Raw genomic sequence first — 19191 nt, forward strand, 5'->3', positions numbered from 1 at the left:
AATATTTCTCTGCCTGTTTTTAAGGGTTCTTACCCCCCCTGAACAACACTGTTTTAGCCTCCAACCTTGGAAAAAATTACCAACGATCAGACAAGAACTAGAAAATACGGTGGTGTGAATTAGGGGATAGACTACTATGTAAGATTGTCACAGGGTGAAAAATTCAGAGGTTTTGGGCTTCTCTATGTAGTAAATAGGTAAGAGTAAAAAATATCAAAATGGAGGATTGTTGTTGTTCTCTAGACCTTCTCCTTCTTCTACTACTCCATGTTCTGCAGTAGAAGTAGTTTGGAATGATTGGATAGAGAATTCCACAGTTCCTGCCCGTGTTACTGAATAATTGGTAGGAAAGTGAAAATAATGTACATTTTTAGTAGCTATTGGTTAAAATATCTTTAAAAGGCTGCGTAAATCTTGATAGAGAGCCTTCACTCCTGCTCTTCTGTGCTCTGTGCTGTACCTGGGTCACGCTAGTGGCTCTGTTCCTCTGATAAGACTTAATAAACAACTATCTAGAAGCATTGAAACTCAAGGAAAAGTCTCGGTTTATCTTTGAAACTCCTTGCAAGGACTTTTAGGAAATTCTCTCCCATCAGGAGAGACTTGATTTATGGCACGGTTCAGTGTCACCTCAGGCATTTCAACTGCACAACTCAGCCTGGTATCATCCGAAAACTTGTTGAGGCTGCTCTCGATCCGCTGTGTCCTTGATGAAGATGTTAAACAATCCTGGTCCCAGGACAGGCCCCTGAGCTTGATCCCTCTGCTGGGGGCAGAGCCAGAGCAGGGCTGGCCAGCCCAGCTGACACTGAGACACAGGGATGTGGGTGCTGCATCAGTGATCCACCAGCTGTATCCAGAGGGCAGCAGGAGCAAGGACCTCCAGCCTCAGCCTGCCAGCTCACACGTTACATGGCAAGAAGGAATTGCCATTTTTGGGTAATGTTAGCCACACCAAGCAGTGTTCTTCAGGAGACTACTAAAAGTGAAGCAATATTGCTGTTTGGGGAGACATCCATGGTAGTTTGGCTGTGTTCAAGTGACAGACACCCCCCAGCCCCTTGTCCCTCGCTGCCCATGATCCATCCATGTGTTATTTCTCTCTGGCTGACAGCTATTGGATCGGACAAGAGCCTGTTAAGCATCTCCCAGTGACAGCCTCCCCTTGTTCCCTTGTGCAAGGAAAGTGGCTGAAATACTGCTTGGATTTCTGGCCAGTGGTCCATCCCTCAGGAGGGGCATCTGTCTGCATTGTGGGTTGGATCGTGCAGCTGTGCTAAGAGTGGCTGCCAGGGGATGCAGGTTCTGCCTTACCAAGGATAAATTAAGTCAAATAAATCCTAATTAAATTCATTAGCTCAACAAATTGGACAATTTGTCTCCCCAAACACATGTTTGTATTATACTGTTCATCACCTGCAATGCTAAAATCCCAATAAAAACAAAATCTCTTTCATTCCTGGCCATGGCAGCGCTCAGAAATGACAGCTGTGTGAGGGACCACAAGGCTGCCCAAGCTGGGCATGTGTGGGCTGTAGCAGGGTGGCAAGGGCTGAGGCAGAGGCTTGCTGGCTGCCCACACCAAGCCAAGGCCTGCTGCTGAATGGGGCCAAACCCCTAAAATCCAAAATCCAGCTGCTGGACGCTCTGGGAGAAAACTTCCTGACAAGGAGCTGAGAGAGCAACTAAGGGCACAGAGCTGCTGATGGCTGATGGTGGGAGTGGGGAGAAGAAGGGACAGGGAGGTGAATTGCCTGTGTAGCTCCAGCATGGCACAATGGAGGGCAAAGCTCTGGCATATGGCTCTGCAGGGAAATGCAGAGGGAGATGGATCTAACTGACAACATTCGGACGGCGTGTGCATTTCTAAAAATGTCTGCTGTTCAGCAGGAGGCTCTAATGGGCCTCAGGGAAGATGGATGTGCTCCTCTTCTAGGTAAAAGCATGGGCCAAGGCTGCATTTCACATTTAAAATTCTGGCACAGTCTGCCTGCAGCCTGGGAAGCCTGGGCTAACTTAATTCATCCCAGTGGGGCTTTCTCCAGCAAGGATGTGCTAATGATCAGCAGTCGCTGCTCCCTGTGATCCGCCCAGCTCCTGACAGCTCAGCCTGCAACCCTGTGGAGACCAGAACTGGGAGCAGACTGTTTTCTCAATACACTCTAAATTCACTCCTTCTGAAGGGTGCCCGAGCGGCTGGGCTGAGTGCACTGGGCCTGCAGGAAACTGCTCCACTCCACTGGTCACAGAGGTTTTCATTGCACCCAGGAGGACAGACAGGCCATCCAGAGAGGGGCTGGCACAAATCCATTGCTCCACTGCTGTCCTACCCACACTGTAACTCACACTCACTCCTGCCCCTGCAGAGCTACATTGGTTTCATCAGATGTCAAGAACAGGGCAAGACCTACAATCCCTTTTTTTGGTAGAGGTTTGGACCACGGCCCTGAAGCAAAATCTCAGGAAAAAAATTCTGGCTATTGTCACAGTAGCTGGAGTGTGGGAAAACACCACTTGCACATGCTGAGACATCCCCTGAGGGGCCAGGAACTGTGGGTGCTGCCGGCCTCCTTCCAAGCCCCTGGGTATGGGATGCTCTCCACTTCTCTGACTCCCCACAGCCCCATGTGTCCCTGTAGCCCATGTCGGGGTGACACAGCCACGGAAGGACCACTCTGATGACAGTCAAACCAGTTAAGTTGCAAACACGCTCTGCTGACAGCAAAGTGTGATGAAATACATTTCCACAGGGCACCCAGGGCAGAGCGCAGCGACAGCTGTCAGTCAGAGGCACAGGGGGAGAAGGGAGAGCAAACTGCTCATACTTACACCAAAATCACCTGCCCAGCCTTTCCTGGATTCACTGAGGCTGCTGCAGATGCTTTCCTGATCCCTCTTGTGAGTGCGTCCTCCCACATGTGCCAAATCCACGTTCGGGTGCATTCCTCAAAGGCAGCAAGTGCTTTCCCAAGGACCCTGCGAGCTCTCTGCACTCCTCCCACCTCCCCAAGCCAGGCCCATCTTGAGAAGGGAGCTTTAACACTGCCAGCTAAACTGTGGACTTGTCACAGCTCTCTGGAGCTGCAGTGTCACTTGGGAGGTCTGGGAATGACCTTCCAGAGGTGGCTGGGTTGGTATTTTGCCCATCTCCAGTCACTGAGCCTGTATTTTATATTTCCCTATACAAAATATATTGGATGTGAACACCTGCATGGAACAGCAGCATGTAGCTCATGGTTGGCTCTTGTTTGAAATCACTCTTGAGAATCATTGCTCTTTTTGGAAGTTGACTCACACCTGCAATCCATCCTCAAGGAACAGCATTGGTGCCTGTTGGGATGGAAGCTCCTGCTGTGTCCAGACCAGCCTTCTGCTCCCTGAAAAGCCGGGACAGCAAAGTTGCCTTCCTGATTTAGGAAATCAGCAGAGCAGCCACACTCACAGGGCTGCCTGTGAGGCTCAGAGCCCCAGGACAGAGGCAGCAGTGTCCAGAGGCAGCAGGAATGCACTCCCCTGAGTTCACACACTCACTCATGTCGGTCTCTGGAGCGGGATGCCAGCCAGGGAATGTGTGCTGCATCCCTGCAGCAGTGCACAGGCTGTTCTGTGAGGGCCCAGCGCTCGGCTGGCAGCTTTTTGTCTTCTCAAACAAGGCCTCGGGGAGCTGCCACAACAACACTTGCGGTGAGGGTTTAGGGCCTGAACTGATACCACAAGTCATTTTGGCTGATCCAAAATGAGGACCTCTCTCCCTGCTCCTTGCTTTCTGGTTAAAGAGGGAGTCTGCTGCTTCTCAGGGTGAATGGGAGCAGAGGGGAGACGTCAGAGAAACCCTTCACCTTCCTAATGCTGCAGAGCCCTGAGCGGAGGGAGGGGAGGGAGGCTGGGGAAGGGGCTGGCACAGAAAGCAGAGGCTGAAACGTACCTGCCTTGATAATCTGAGGTGGGGGCGGCTGGCTGGGGGCCCTGGACAGGATCATCTTCTTGGAGTCCACCAGGAGACGGCAGTAGCCTGCGATGAGGCAGGCGAAGTTGGTGGCTTCAGGCCACTCCATCAGCAACACCAGCGGCTGGAAGGCAAGAGAGGTAAAGCTCGTGAGGGCTGCTGGCTCAGCTGATGGGGACCAGAGCTCCACGGGGGCTGCACTGGGCCCTGCACTGGTGGAACTGGTGAGCTGCTGGCACTCCCAGCACGCCCACATGAAAAACCAGCCAGGTGCACAGCCTTGCACAGGAGAGTGCCTGGCTGCACCTGTGATTGCTGCTTGCTGACTGCCCCAAGGATGAGGGAAGAGCTGCAGCCCTGCCAGGCACAGGCTGCGCATGGCAGGGCCCCACACAACATCCTTCTGATCCTTTGTCTGCACGTCAGGGCTCTGAGCCCACCTGCAAGCACCTGTTCAACCATCAGGGCCTCGGGAGGACCGCAGGGAGTTTGGGGAGTCTCCAGCTGCCAGAATCCTTCTTTCATTGCAGGCACCGTGTCTCCCTCCCGTAAATGAAAACATTTGCTTCCAGCAAGATGCCAAAGGGACCAAACCCCATCGCAGGTTCCCCCAGCTACCACTCTGAGACTGTGGATCTTATTTAAACCTAACCCTTTGGAAAATTAAATTTGTGCTTAGGAGCAGATGGTGCCTTCCCTTTTAGGAGAGCATTTATTTGCATGCTAAAAAAGATCTTTGCTTTAAAGAGAGATAAAACTCAGACATGGTCTGTGTGACACATATAACCTCACAGCACAATCTAGCACCAGACAGTGCAACTCTCAGTTCCCACATTGTCCCAAGGAGAAGGTTAGCTAGCTCAGGGAAGCTGTTGGGGTGGGATTCACTCTTACCCACCCAGTGAGGTCCTGTGCACTGCTAGGACCAGGCGGGGCAGAGCAGCACAGCTCAGCTGAGAGGTCCATGCTTGGTCTGAGCCCCCAGCACTGCTCAAGACAGACCCATGAGATGGAAAAAGAATTGACAGTGCCTTCAATAGTTATGGCAAAGGCAGCTCCTCCTCACCTACCCCTTGCACAAAGCACCTCTACCTAAAGGACCTTTGTACCTCGCTACAGGGTGTATCTGAGCCAACTGGGGGATGCTGACCTGCTGCTGTCTCGGGCTGCCTGTCCTGCCACGCTCAGCCTCTTGCACACTGAGAGCCCTCCAGGACTCAGGAGAACTCATTTACCACATTCAGGGAACACCAAGGCTGTTTAAAAAAACCACGTAAGCCTACACAGTGTGGAAAGCATTAAAGCTATTTTGGTTTTCTTGTTTTATAACCACAAGAGGTTCCTGGTACCCACTGGCCAGTTTTGTGCTCTGCTTAATATTTGCTGTTGTAAGCCACCAAGCCAATTCTGGCAAAGGAAGGCCCAGCTTAGGCTAGAGTGTCATGCTCTGGACCATACAAGACACTTGGGTGTGAAGCCATCAGCCCTGGGCAGAGCTGCACGCGATCCCCAAGCCATACCAGCCCCTGGCAGGGGCAGATTTCTCCCAGGGCCAGGGTAAAGAAGTTCCCTCTTTGGCTGCTGTTCAGTAAGATAAAGGAAAAGAAATAAGTTGATGTGGAAGAGAAATAGCCTGACAAGTGAACGTCCTCTGCTGAGAGGCTCTGCCCCTGCCCACTTGACAAGGCTCCTTCTGCATCTTGGAAAATAAACCTGAGATGACACAGATCAAAGGGGAAGTGTCAAGCCAGAAAGAGAGAGGAGTGAAGAGATTCTCAACACAGCTCGAAGGAGGCAGGCATGCAGTGGGGAGGGGGGTGACATCTCTTAGCCCAGCTCCAGTCTTGACATAAGTGATGAAAGGAAACCATGTATTCTGTGTATGAAGCGTCCTTAAAACAAGGGCCTTCTACACAGGGCTAAGCCCTCCTGGGTTTTTCAAGCCATCTGTTGAATGAGGACATTTTTGTGCATTTTCCCTGCTCTGTTCTGCAGGGTTTGCAGTGTCAGCAGCAAACCCCAAAGAGAGGTAATGGCTGATAAACACCCGCTGCTGGGAGATCAAACCAAGAGGCCAAGGTGGGCTGAGAATCCCCTTCCAGAAGGGAAACTAGGGGACAGTTTCCACCATGTGTGAATCCCACCAAGGCAGAGTGGCACAGGGTTGTGAACCTTCACTGCCTCCCTGTCAGCGCTCACCGTGCAGTCCTCAGGGCAGCCCCAGTGGCCCAGATGGGGACCAGCATCTCCAAGACCCATTTCTATCTTTGCTCAGCTACCTCTGCCTCAGGATGCTCCCATCCATCCATCCAGAGATGGGACTGGAGGTTCTTGCTGGCAAGAGGCAGCCCCTGGTTCAGTCCTGAAGGGTGACAGGACTGAGATACAAGAACCCTGACTGATGTTTCTCGACTACAAATGAAACACCAGGGTGCTGTGAGCTCCCCACCAGGTCTCTGAGCCTCCAGAATGGCTTCCAGCAATAGATGCATGGCAGGCTGGGGTTAACTGTGGCATTTTGCTCTGAAAAAGAGGAATCTTAAACCTGATTAATATTACAGCTTAGAGAAGATTACCCTGATATACTGACAGGGAAGCTGTGTGAGAGTTCTTCAATTGTCAAGCGTTCAAATATTGTTATTAGGGATTAAATCACTTCAGGTGCAGCTTGGAGCCATCCACTCGTGCTGTCAGCAGCACTCTGGTGATCTCCCCATGGCCTGGGAGCCCACAGTGCCATGGGGCTCTGTCCTGCTCATAGATTATGAGCTGTGATTGTGAGCAAAGCTGCTGCACTCAGGCTGTGCATCTCCCTTGCCCTTGGAGGCTTCTCTGCTGTGCACTAACAGAGGTCTGGCACAGGATCTGAGCCTTTCCCACATGGGATTACAAGACTGACTCTCCCTCTTCCACTCCACTGGGTAGTTTTACTGAGATTGCAACAGCTCAGCTGCCTTTGAGATGTCCACCCTGCTGCCACATTCCCCTGAAAGTGGCCAGCTGATCTGAAAGTGATTTATGGGTTCAAGAGGCAAAGAGACAACATGATTGCAGCAGCCCTGTTCTGTTGGGAAATCGTTCCACAAAGAGGAGGTATCGGGGTGGCAGCTAACGGAGGTGTTATTTTTAGGCACTGGCAACCTTGGTCACCCTGTTCCATGTGGGCAAGGCAAATGAGATGGTGTGGAGACAGCCAGGCATGGGCGAGCTGAGCAAATAATGACTTTGCGAAGAGGTGCATGAAACATTTCCAACTCATGGTGCTGAGGGATGGCAAATTCAGGGCGGCTTTGCACGGAGCTGCTCTAAATAAGAACAACTCATGACTGCAGCCTGAGCTTTGGGCTTCCTTGCAACACCCATGGCTTCTGGCAAATGGGATTCACCTCCTTTTCCCTGGAAACATCCTGCAAGTGGCAATGAGGGCTCGTGCCTGTGGTCAGGAGTGGCCTGCTCCCCACAGGGCTGGGGCTCATTGCGACATCCCTGTGTCTCCCTGCAGTTTTTCCAACTCGCTGCTCAATCTCAACCCAACCTGACAAAAAGAGCATGAATCTTCCCAAGTTTTCTAAACCCAGTGGTGCAGTAGGGCAGAGACTCCCGTGGGCAGCCAGAAGGCAGGGAGGGATGCAGCAGGGGCAAAAGCAGTGCTGTTCCTCCAAGCCCTGCTGCCTGCCCTGGCAGCTCTGTGGCCACAAGGTGCAGAACCCTCTTTCCCAGCTGCTAATCAGGAGATGATGTTGATCACTGGTGGGGAACAAGTTATCAACCTGGATAACCCCTGGCTGTCCTCCCACCACATGCCTCTGGCCTGTCTTATGCCCACCAGGCCATCCTCTTCCTCATTCTCACGGGCACATTCTTGCTGCTACAGCACCTTGGTGGCCTCCAGGGCTCTGCTTCCTTGGGAGGGCAAAGCAGAAATGCCTGTCTGTGTTCTGTCAGGGCAGCAGCACCATTCCCAGGGGGATGCCCAGGTAAAGGTTCATCTCTGATCTGTAATGTGCCAACATGTAAAGAAGCAATTTTTAACAAGGATGCTCTTTCTACATCTAAATGTGTAATATTAGCCTGAAGTTATTGGTGGTTTGATCTTTCACTCATAACGGTTTCCTAGATTTTCTAACCCTCAAGAGGAAAGGCCACCTTTTCATTCAAAGTTTCCTGCTTGGCAACCAGTCTCTCTGGAAAGTAAAACAAAATACATTTACACCGGATAGAAGAAATGACTTTTGCATTTGCTTATTAATGATAAAGTGATTTTTCTATTATGCCCTGCCTTTAAATCAGACCTCAGTGTCCTTCTGGAGGGTATCTTCTTGTTCAGACAAAGGTCTGGAGGAAATTTGCTGGCCAGGGTTATGCTAGATGATTTTAACAGTCCTCATATTGAAATTAATTTATGACCCAATCTATTCATACTACAACCTCTAAGCTTATATGCATTTCCTTTTAATCTCCCCCCTTTATCATGTACTTTGGGTCTTACCCTGCTTCCTTTAATGCGGTGCAGCAAAAAGATGGGAGATGAATTTACATAATTTATGTTCCTTGGTTTACTTGAGGTGCACTGCCAAGTTTTTATTTAATAATACAGGCACCCGGGCCTAACGAGGCAGCAGTCAATTTTTCACTTCTACATTGACCTTTCCTTCTCTCCGCTTAAGCATCATTAACTCAGCTCTATCAATACCAGGCTGCTTGTGACTAGCACCACTGTTTCCCACTAGTTGATCAATAAGGGCCTTGCCTTGGTTAGACCTGCAGGTCTCTCCTTCCTTAGAGGGCTGCTTTTTTTGGTTGGGTTTGGGGTTTCTTCTCCTCTTTTTCCTTTTTAAAATATTTTAACTTTTTTTTTTTTTTTTTTTTTTAATGAACAAATAAAATTCGGCTCTGCAGGCTTGGAAACTCATCCTCTGCACATGTTGTCTGCCTCTCAGGTTCTGGCTGGCTGCTGTCCTGGGTGCCTGCAGGCAGCGCTTTGGGTGGCACTGGAGAGGGGAAGTGCTTTGCTTTGCACCCCAGTGCTTTGCTTGGCATCCCATTCCCTCGCTTTACATCCCATTCCCTCGCTTTACATCCCACTGCAAGCAGGGATCTGCCTCTGTCCCTCCCACCCAGGTACTGAGCCAAAGGAATTCTCCATCCCTCCCTCTCTCCCATGAGATGACAGCGTTTCAGAATGGCTTAATGCAAATAAAGGTTAATTTGGTATAAGGAAACCAGAGCCTGTGGGCCCATCGTCACTCCCAAGACTCGCTCTTCCTGTAGGAGAAATCTCAGGGGCTTCAGTCAGTGCTTGCAGGAGCAGGAGGAATGTCAGCCTCGCCTGCCCTTGTGACTTTGATGGGGCTCCCCATTGTTTTCAGACTAGAATTTGGCAAATCCGCATGGGGCCCTGGCCTCAGCACCACGGCACATCCCTGCCACGATCAGCTCAGGGGAGCACAGCCAGGCTTGGGGCTGGCTCCAGCAGGCAAGGCTCAGAGGGGTCACCATCCCATCACCCGTGAGAGGAAGGGGCTCCTTGGCTCCTTCCTTGGGGAGAGGAGAGGGCTGAGCCTCAGCTGTGCATGGTGTGCATTTTTTCCTTGGCAGGCTGGCAGCACGCCGGGGGCCCTGGGACACCAACATCAGCGCCCAGATTCCAGGCACAGCAGCAGCCAGGGACCTTTCTGAATTAATTTTCCCTTTGCTTTCCTCTGTCAAGTCTTGATCTCGGCTTAAGCGCCGGCTGGCTGCAGGCACTGCTGGGAGACCAAAGGCAATTAGCCCGATGCCTTTGACTGAATTGCGGCTGGCAAGCAGCCAGCGCCGTGGGCTCCTGCCCGGCAGAGGGACAGGGCACAGCCTGGGACAGCTCCTCTGTCCAGGCTCAGGTGATGCGGCTGTCCCGCAAGCGTTCTTCTTTCATTCGCATTCAGAGTGCTTCGGCAGCCTTTTCTTCCAATGTCAAGGCTGTTAATAACAAAAAGCCCAGGGGTGTGCAGCTGTGTAAATCAGAAAGGAGAAATGCTCCATTGGAAAAGGCATTTCGGGAAGAACTAACCCTTGGCTCCTGGGGGAGCTGCGGAGCCGCAGAGCCAGGGGAGCCTGGAGCTGAGCAGCTCCCCCCACACCTCCTGCACTGGGGAACCCGGGGGAGCAGTCACCTCCCTGTGCCACATCGGGGCTGCCAGGCTTGTCCAGGTGCCAGGCAGGAGATGCTGACATTGTCCTTCCTGGGATACTGGGAGGTAGAAGAGGACTTTGCAGTGCTGCGCTGGGGAGGAAGGGAGATGCACGCCTGAAGCTCGATTCTCTGAATGCTCAGAAGCATTGGCCACTCTCAAATGCTGGTGCCAGCAGGAGGGGGAAGCCCCTGGGAGATGCAGGGCCCCCAAACCTGGTGAGCTGCACTTAAAGCATAAAGATCACAGGAAACACCTTGTGCCACCTCCCTGCCCCCAGCAAATCTATGAGCTCCAGAATCAGTGCCCCAACATGAGGAGGAAGAATGGAGAAGCAACAGCCCCAGCAGAAAGGAGACTTTGTCAGGTGAGAATGACCACCAAAACCTGCAGAATGACCACCTGCACCACTGCAGTGCAGCTGGGGACATGTGGTCCTGCCCCCAGCCGTGGGCTGGGAACTTTCTCAGCATTCCCAAGCAAAACCGCCTCACTCCCTCGGTGACTGTTGAGACAAAACCTGCTCCTGTCCTCCCAGAAGCTCTCACAGACCTTGCAGGGAACAAAAATCCTTGGAACCAGCAGCAAAAGCCTGGAGGTTTTTGTTCTTCTGTCCCGAGGTTGTGCAGCTCCTCTATGAGGGGTTCTGTCAGCATTTGCCCTGCTCTTGCCACACTCAGAGTGGCAAAAAGCTAAAGAAGGCAAAGCAGAGCTATGAGCCCTGGGTTTGCATCCCAAATGGGCTGTTTTAAACAGAAATTGAAGCCCAGGATGGAAAAGCTCCAAAACAAACCAGTTAAATACCTAGTGAATAATTCATAAGACAAACAGTATTTATTTTCCGCCTGAAATAAATGCAAATGGTTTACGATCTCCTCAAGCCTGTTTGTTACCTGAAGATCTCCCCCAGCTCCTTCCTGGCAGGTGAGTCTGGGCTGTGGCTGCAGGTCAGCAGCAGATAAGGATGTCTGGACTGTGCTGGCTGCTTTGGTCAGGGTGTTCAGACCTCCCAGCCCAGGGTTGCTCCATGACCTGACCCCTTTTTTAACCCATCACTTTAACTAAACTTGGAAATTCAAGATGGTCTTTCTGCACAAACCCCTAAACCATCACTGACCATCTGTGTTTCCACAGTAACTCCGCACGTACCTCCTACAGATTCAGGCTGGGAGCTGCCCCAGCACCAGCATCCCATGACAGCAGCAGTGCCAGGCACCAGGGTGAAATAGCCCGGGGGAACATCCCCTCCTACACTGCAGCCCATGGAGCTCTGACAGGCTCCCAAGGGTGACTTGGATTTGACAGGTCCCCAGAGCAGTCAGGACACCACTTTGAGCCCTCTAATGGTTTGCAGCTCACAGCAGAAACAGATTGATTTGCAATCTAGGGCTTTAGCCAGTGAAACGTTCAGTGCAATAGAATAATTGCAGAGAGCAGATTAGCACTGTGAGGTAATGATCTCTTTGACTGCTTTTCTTAGCCTGCCTCATCCATCGCTGTCCTGCGTAGGATTAGCATATGCCTCATTTTGGAGCAGACATTCTGGCTTTAAAACCCAGCCCTCTGGATAATGGCTAAATGAAGACAGGTAACAACAGCCTCTGCCCTGGCATGGTGCTGTTGAGCCTGCTGAGATCCACAAATGGGGTGCTTGCTCCACTCCAGGCAGGCAAAGGGGCTTGTGGTGGCCAGAGGCAGCTGCCTGGAATTTCTCATGGAGATAAAGCCATCGTGCATGCAGATGTGCTCGCAGGAAGTATGTGAGCTGGCTTACTCCAGTGAGCTGGCTCTTCTCCAGCATTTGGGGGGCTGGATAGCAGGGTCACAGGAGAAAGTCTACCCCTGCAGCAGGAAAGGGCTGCTGGTGCTACGGAGTGGATTTGTGCTGCGGAGAATGGCTGTGGGGAGCAGCACTGCAGGATCTGTGGACAAGCTGCGTGGGAATTGCCACCTAATTTAGAGCAGATGGATGCCAGCATCACCTAAGCCTCCAGAGCATCTGTCCCTCCTGTGGCTGGGGGGAACAGTGCCCTCTTCCACGCCAGGGAGAGGACAGCAGCACCCCAAGAGCTCAGTGCCATGAAGCTAGGTGACAGTGGGGACAGCCATGCTCAGAGCACTCACAGTGAGCCACGAGCAGTAACAAGGTCATGACCAGCCTATTATTAATGCATTAATATGGTGATTTTATACATACAAATCCAAGGGGCGTGGGCAGCAGGAGGAACCAGCAGGGTTACTCATGGTGCAGGCAATATCCCTTGGTTATTCCTGCTCTGTAAGGAGTAAATCGCTGGATTCCTGGACAGCCCAGGCAGCTGGAGGGGCAAGGAGGGCTTCCACCTGCCCAGGCTGCAGAAGGGGAAGGTGAGGGCTTTGGAGGGTTGGGACAGGCACAGCAGAACACCAAGGCTTTAACTGACCTCGGTGGGATGCAGAAAAGGGAATGTTAAAAATGTTACAGTTGACCAAATACCCACTGAATGATGAATGCAAAAAAAGGGCTTCATCGATGAGGCTGTTGGAGGGGAGAGCTGAAGCAGAGGGGATGAGGATTAGCACGGCTCTGGCAGAGGCTACTGGGGTGTTACTGCAGGTTAGCAGAGCTACAGGACCAGGCACAGCAGCAGCAGGAAAACAGACTTGGAGCAGTTAATGAGCCTGGTGGGAGAACGTGCTAAAATCCACCGGGACAGGAGGCAGCAGGAGAATCCTAAACAAATCCACCATGGCTACATCTGTGAGACTACGACTGAAACAGAGCAAGGAAAGGATTGCAGGGAGGGCTGAGGCTTAGAGACCTTACAGGAGATGAGAAAACACAGAGACAGCTGGCAAAGCAGCTCAGCTCCATCAGTCTCACAGGAAAAAGGGATGAATGCAGGGGCAGGAAAGCTGACCCACAGCCAAAGGCTCAGAGAGCTTGTGCAGATACACCCGTGTGGCTCCACTGTGCCAGACAGTCTGCCAAGTACTGCTCCTGACTAATTTACCCAAACTCAATCCTAACTCTGTCCTGTTGAATTCAAAGTGGGAGGAGAGGAGGCTTGGCATTTTATCTGTGAGATCTCTGCCTCCCAGCTGTCCTTCCCCATGGGGCAGGGGAGAGCTGGCTGCAGGGACAAAGTGACAGCGAGGATGCCCTGGAGCAAGCACACAGCTACCTGCCTTTGAGTCTGCCAGGGACATGTCCCAGCTTGTTAAAAACTTGAGCAAAGGCCAGTGCAAGATGTCCTTAGGATCCTGTGGCTGCTGGGCCAGGCACCAAAGAAGTAAATAAAGATCTTACTGTACTGCTGACAGTTTTCCTGGAGGGTTTGGGACCCATGAGGGGTGAGGAGGAGTGGCAGGGCCTGACCATGGGATTGACTATCAGAACCAGCACTACACCACACAACAACCAGCAGGGGATGTGGGATGATAACACACAGGGCTCAGGAGGGCGTGTATGCCAAGGAGTGCCTCCAAAGCGTCCTGCTACCTGCCTGGCCTGTGTCACCCCCATCTGCCCTGAGGACCCTGCTTGAATGATTAGATAGGTGTTTGGGTCATGGCCAGAATGCCACCATGCCTGCCCTGTGGCCCTCAGCAGCAATCCTGCCTGTGTGGAACAAGGAGTCAGACCAGCAGGGGAGATGCTGCAGTGCCAGCGTGAGAGGGGCTTCGGAGTCTCTAGGAATCCCCAAGCAGATTCTCCAACACACACTCATGACATGAATCCCCTCAAAGACTGGCCCCAAACCCCCAACCTCATCTCCACCCCTCTCTCCGGTGTCTGCCTCCACGGCACCCATGCCTACCTTGGCATCCAGGATGCTTGTCTCCACCCGGGCCACCCCCTGGTTCTCCCTGAACAGCTGGATCTTGCTGACCTTGCTGAACTCTGACAGCACCGTGGTGAGGTTGGTCTTCAGGTCGATGACGTGGCTGATGCCGTGCCGGGGTCCCACCAGCAGGGTGGTGGCTGGCTGCTTCTCGTCCTGGTGGCACAGGCACATGGAGAGAGAGAAGACAAGGGTGAACAAACACACCCCGGGGCTGCAAAGGCTGCACCCGGCTCTCTCCATGGAGCCCAGCCTCAATGCTGGCAGCTTGGTCAGGTCCAGGATGGCTTTTGCAGAGCAGTAGGTAAGGCTGGTGCCATCAACCTGCCTCCCTGGGCCCCTGTGCAGAGCTGGGAGTGGTGTGCAGGATGCCAAGGCTATTTAAAAGGAAAGCTCTGAACTGACTGTTCACATGAAATATTCAGGCTCACTGGTGTCACTACACTAACGAAAGAGCATGTTACAAACCTGTCTGATCTCACATTGCCTCCGAGAGGAGGAAGCAAAGGAGGGAGTGAATGTATTTCAGGAAAGAAGAAGGACCAAAGCCTTGACTGGAAATTGGGATGTTTCTTGCTCTGGTCTAAAAGGATGCTTCAAGCCAGGAGTGGAGGAGAAGAGGAGCTGGGCAGACCATCACAGAAGATAATAAGGGAATACTTTTACCACTTCAGCACAGTTCAGCTCACAGGCTGGGTCACAGGCATTGCTTTGGTGTCAGAGATTAAAAAAAATGCTGTTACTCAGTGTCAGGAGCAGGCTCTGACTGCTCTGCCATGGCACCAACCAGGCACCACGAGGTTGTGCCTGCACTGATCTCCTGCAGGCAGCCCTTAGAGCTGTGAGGTGAGGGGGCAGAGCAGACCGAAGGCTGCCAGAGATGGAACCCAGTAGGCAAAGCATGGGAAGCCAGGGAAGTGCTGAGACCATGAGCAGGGGTAAAGGGAAGGATGGCAGAGAGGTGACACCTACATGGGGACCCCTGGATGGGAGGTGGAGTGAGAGGGATGAAGGGGTGAGCCAGGCAGTGGGGAGCCTTTGTGGGTCCTGTTTGGGCTGGTGGCTTTCCTCCTGCTGTGCAGAAAGTGAGGTGGCTTGGGTGAGCAGTGGAGATGGAGGGTCAGTGTGGCAGTGATCAGGCTGGACCACCTGTGACAGAGGCAGCAAGCCCAGCCAGGGCTCTGTGGGCAAGCGGGAACACGGTGGCATTTGCCAGGAGTGGCCCTCCTTTGGGACAGATGGCAGGATGTCCCAGGGCACGATGGATTACAAACACATGCCTGAAACTACTCCAACTTCTCTGAGCAGGTCATCTCGTTGCCCACCAGGCTGGCAAGAACAGAGCAGATCCTGACCCTGCAGAGCTGAAAATCCGACCTACTGACAGCAGAGGCTCCAAAGGCTTTTCTGGGTGGGCTTGGAGCTCATCAGGGCAGAGCAAGAGACTGAGGGAAGTCATTTCTGTGGGAGCCACATGCCCCCTGGCTCCCCCCCAGCACACACTCAGGAGCAGGCACCTCCCAGCCCAGCCTGAATTACCGTACCAGTCCCACTGTGTTGAAGAGAACCCCAGCAAAGGTCGGCAGCTCGTTCAGGATCCTCAGGTACTGCAGCTTTGCCTGGGCTGTGGAGACCTGACAAAACACATCACAGGGGTGATCACCGTGAGCACAGGGGGAAGAGCTGCAAGAGGCTGGGGTGGACGTGGGGGCTCTCAAGTAGGGGTGCACAGCAAGCTCTCAGACAGCTCTGGGTGTGGGCTGTGCTGGCAGCGAGTCTGAGTCGTGAGTGAGGGGGATCTCCACTCCCCTGCCATCCTGGGCAGCTGCTGGGAGGTAACTCAGAGCAGAGGAACAGCCAGGAAGGAGCCCCAGTGCTTGATGTATAATTCCCCTGAGATGTACAACCTTCCCTCACTCCCTGTGAAGGCTGCAGGGACCAAGGCAGTGGCTCAGCAGCCGCCTCCAGAGCTTTCCGAGCCCAGAAGCAGAGATAACAATGAACTGATGTGTGCCACTTCAGCCGAGCTTCAGCTGATCTCAGCCCTGATCCTCGCTGCACTCCCTGCAATCCAGATCAGTTCTTGAAAGCAGATTCAGGAGAGAGAGTGTCTACTTGGCTCCCTGGGATTGATCTCCCATCCCAGGGGATTTAATGACAAGAGTTCTCGAGCAGCTGGGGGCAACAGGCTGGTGTGGAGGGCAGGCTGCTGAACAGGGGCTGCGTGGGCTGGGCTCACCTTGGTGCCGCCAGGCTGGTGCTGGTGGGCTTTGAGCTGCTGCGAGAGGGATTTCCGGAGGCTCTTCTCTTTGATGAGCTGCAGGAGCGAGGGCGGCAGGAAGGGCTCCAGGCCCCACTCCTTCCTGTGGGGAGGGAAGCCTGCATGAGCTGCCAGGTCGGAGACACTGCTAGCGGGCAGAGAGGGACAGAAAACTGTCCCAGAGCATCCTCCTGCCGTCAGAGGGAGCTGGAGCCACACCAGCACTTCCTTGGTGCCACAGCCGGAGCAGCAGCAGCCCCCAGCCAAGGGTCCCCAAGGGGATGGGACCCCGGGCTGGTGTCACAGCTCCCCAGCATCAGGGTGGGGAACAGCAGTGCCAGGCTCTGCAGCAGATCCCAGCTCCCACTCACCCTCACAGGAAGCTTAGGGGATCCAGGGCAAATTCCCAAATCTCTTTTGTGGTCCTCCCGGGGTGACCCCTCCCTCTTCCTCCCTGTGCCGACTGGGCAAGGCAAACCCACACACGTGGGCTGGGTATGGGTTCAGGTCCCCCAGGAGCCGCGGGAGGGCTGAGCCAGGGCTGCACAGCTTGGTGACAGGCTGAGCTTACACAGCCACAGAGCCTTCTCCTTGCCTTGGATGCAGGCGGAAAATCAGCCGGGGTTCCCATGGAAATGATCCTGGGCTCACAGCAAATGTCCCCAGCCCTGGCTGCTGCATGCAGGTGGGTGTCAGTGTGAGAGGGTCTTACAGAACCCCAGGGGCTGCGTGGCACTGCTGCCAAGCCCCTGAGCCACTGCCCAGCCCAGGGCATCTCATGCTCCGCACCCCAAAATGCTGCTGGGAGCAGCCCAGGGGCGCAGGGGCACAAGGAAGGGACACAAGGGAGGGCTGTGCTGAAGCCTGGGGACAGGGAGGAGGACTCACTCCACATTCTTGAGGGAGACCTTCTGGCTGGGGCGGGTGGCTGAGACAGTGATGTAGATGTGGAGGGCAGCCAGCCCCAGCAGCATCTCTGGCTTGGGGTCTGTGCCGAAGCGCTCTCTGATCACATCGTTGCGGCTCTGCGGGAGGGAGAAGAGGCGTCCTCAGACAGCCACAGGGACAGGGCACTGCCACCTGAGGGGTGCCTCCACAGGACCCAGCCTTGGCAGACATGTGGGCCACGAGCACCACCAGCTCCCAGCGCCCTACCTGGATGTACAGGTACTCGAAAGCTGCAGGATCCTGGCGCAGCAGCTCCACTGGGTCCTTGGGGAAGAAGCTCACACGGAAGAGGCATCTCATGCCGTGGTAGTGTGTTCTTTGCACAACCTGTGGCAGGAGCAGAGGGGAGCAGTGAGCCCAGGAACCATTGGCTGCAGGGCTGGACACCCCCTGTCCTCTCTTCTGGGGTGATATTTGATTTCTCTCCTCCACGCATCACCTTTCATCCCGGGAACATCCCAGCCTTCCTTGGTGTGAAGCTTTGCCTGGTGCTGTAGGATTTATGCCACTCAGCCTAATGTTTGCTCCATGATCCCCATTTTATCCCTGGTTCTGTGCAGCACCACCTTCCTGGATCTCCCAGCCAAGGATGCTCGTGAGTGCTGTCTGCAGCTGCCCAGGCTGGAGCACAGAGCAGCTCCATGGTGCTGTCAGTGTGCAATGGGTAAAACCCTGATTGTTTCCCTCTTTGGCCACCCTTTTCACCCCTGAGCCTGCAGGACCATGCCAGAGGCAAGGAGAGGCTGTGCCACCCCACAGCACAACCCCAGCCAAGCCCCACACTGGGGGAGGAGGAGGCTCTCTGTGCCCAGCCCCTCACCACGGCCATCCCAACACCCTCCCACACCCCACAGCTTACGTGGGCCAGCGGCTGCTTGTCCTGGAGCAGCAGGAAGCGGTGGCTCTGCTCCGGGCTGGAATACTCCAGGACCAGGGCAAAGTGTTCGATGTGTCTCAGGGACAGGCGGTCCTGCAATGTCACCATCACGTCCTGCAAACACCACGGACAGGCTTGGGTGCGAGGCACTGGCTGCTTCCTGAGGGAGAGCTGGGACCTCACTGAGAGCCCACCTCTCCCTGGCAACCAGGGCAGTGCTGGGATGAGGCCCAGCAGTGCTGAGAGGAGCCACGGGATGGTACCCAGTGACCTTGCAGTGGGAGGTGGCCAGCAGCCAGACCCCCAGCGCCTCGGGTAACACCGTGGCGGTGCCGAGGGGGGCTGCAGGGAGCTGGCCCTCACAGGGGGACTCACAGGAGCATCCACGCTGGCTGGAGGGCAGGCTCAGAGCAAGGAGAGAAGTCAGGAGAAGGGAGAGAGCCAGCAAACCCCGATCCCTGCCAGCTGCAAAGCGTGCTGCCTGGGGAGGCAGACGGGCCATCCATCATGCCAGAGCGGCTCGCAGCCAGCCCAGGGCTGCTGCGGTGTTCGTGCACGGGAAGCAGGAGAGGAAAAATGGATTGGGCAGGTGGGAGGAGAGGAGTGCCACGGTGCCTTGGGGGGAGTGCAGGGGCTCACCTTCACAGTGGTTCGGCCATCGAACGTGAAGGATTTGATCTGCCCGTTCTCCAGGAAAACCTTCAGCACGTTGGGAATGAGGAGGAGAGCTTCTTTCTTCAACATGTCCTGGCATGTGGGGCCAGCAAAGGGGGAGGTGAGGAGGGTGGGGGGCACGGAGAGATGGAGGGAAGGTGGGCAGAGAGAATGAGTGTCAGTGATGGAGCACTCGTGGCATCCTCTGCTGCTCTGGGCTTTTGTGCTAAGAGGCACATTTCCCCTGAAAACCCAGCATTCTGTTGAGCCATCAAGAAGCACAGAGCTCAGGCAATCCAAAGCTGCCTGACAGATTCACCTCCTCAGCTCCCAGCAGCTGCAGCAGGAACAGAGCATCCTGCTCTGTCCAGCACATCCCAGTGCCCATGCCTGGCAGCCTGTCCCGCTCCCCAGCTGGTGTCCCAGAGGGGAGGTATGGCTGGGGTGGCTCAGAGCTGATCCCCCTTTCCTGACCCTTACCCCGAACCTATCCCCCCTCAACCCTGCACATC

The 19191-nt window shown here is 54.1% G+C and overlaps 1 protein-coding gene across 3 annotated transcripts in view; it reads right to left on the minus strand.

Annotated features, from left to right (window-relative positions):
* Positions 1–19191, minus strand: part of FRMPD3 (FERM and PDZ domain containing 3) — a 56486-nt gene that overhangs the window by 6003 nt on the left and 31292 nt on the right. For all 3 annotated transcript variants that reach the window (XM_032124118.1, XM_032124117.1, XM_032124115.1), the window contains 8 exons: positions 18665–18772; positions 18008–18139; positions 17356–17475; positions 17089–17225; positions 16180–16303; positions 15485–15574; positions 13917–14096; positions 3926–4070 (listed from right to left, as the gene is read on the minus strand). In XM_032124118.1, the coding sequence (XP_031980009.1) occupies positions 3926–4070; positions 13917–14096; positions 15485–15574; positions 16180–16303; positions 17089–17225; positions 17356–17475; positions 18008–18139; positions 18665–18772 (1036 nt within the window). The remainder of the gene's footprint in view (positions 1–3925; positions 4071–13916; positions 14097–15484; positions 15575–16179; positions 16304–17088; positions 17226–17355; positions 17476–18007; positions 18140–18664; positions 18773–19191) is intronic.

Source organism: Corvus moneduloides, chromosome 14, assembly GCF_009650955.1.
Source record: "Corvus moneduloides isolate bCorMon1 chromosome 14, bCorMon1.pri, whole genome shotgun sequence".
Lineage (NCBI taxonomy): Eukaryota > Metazoa > Chordata > Aves > Passeriformes > Corvidae > Corvus > Corvus moneduloides.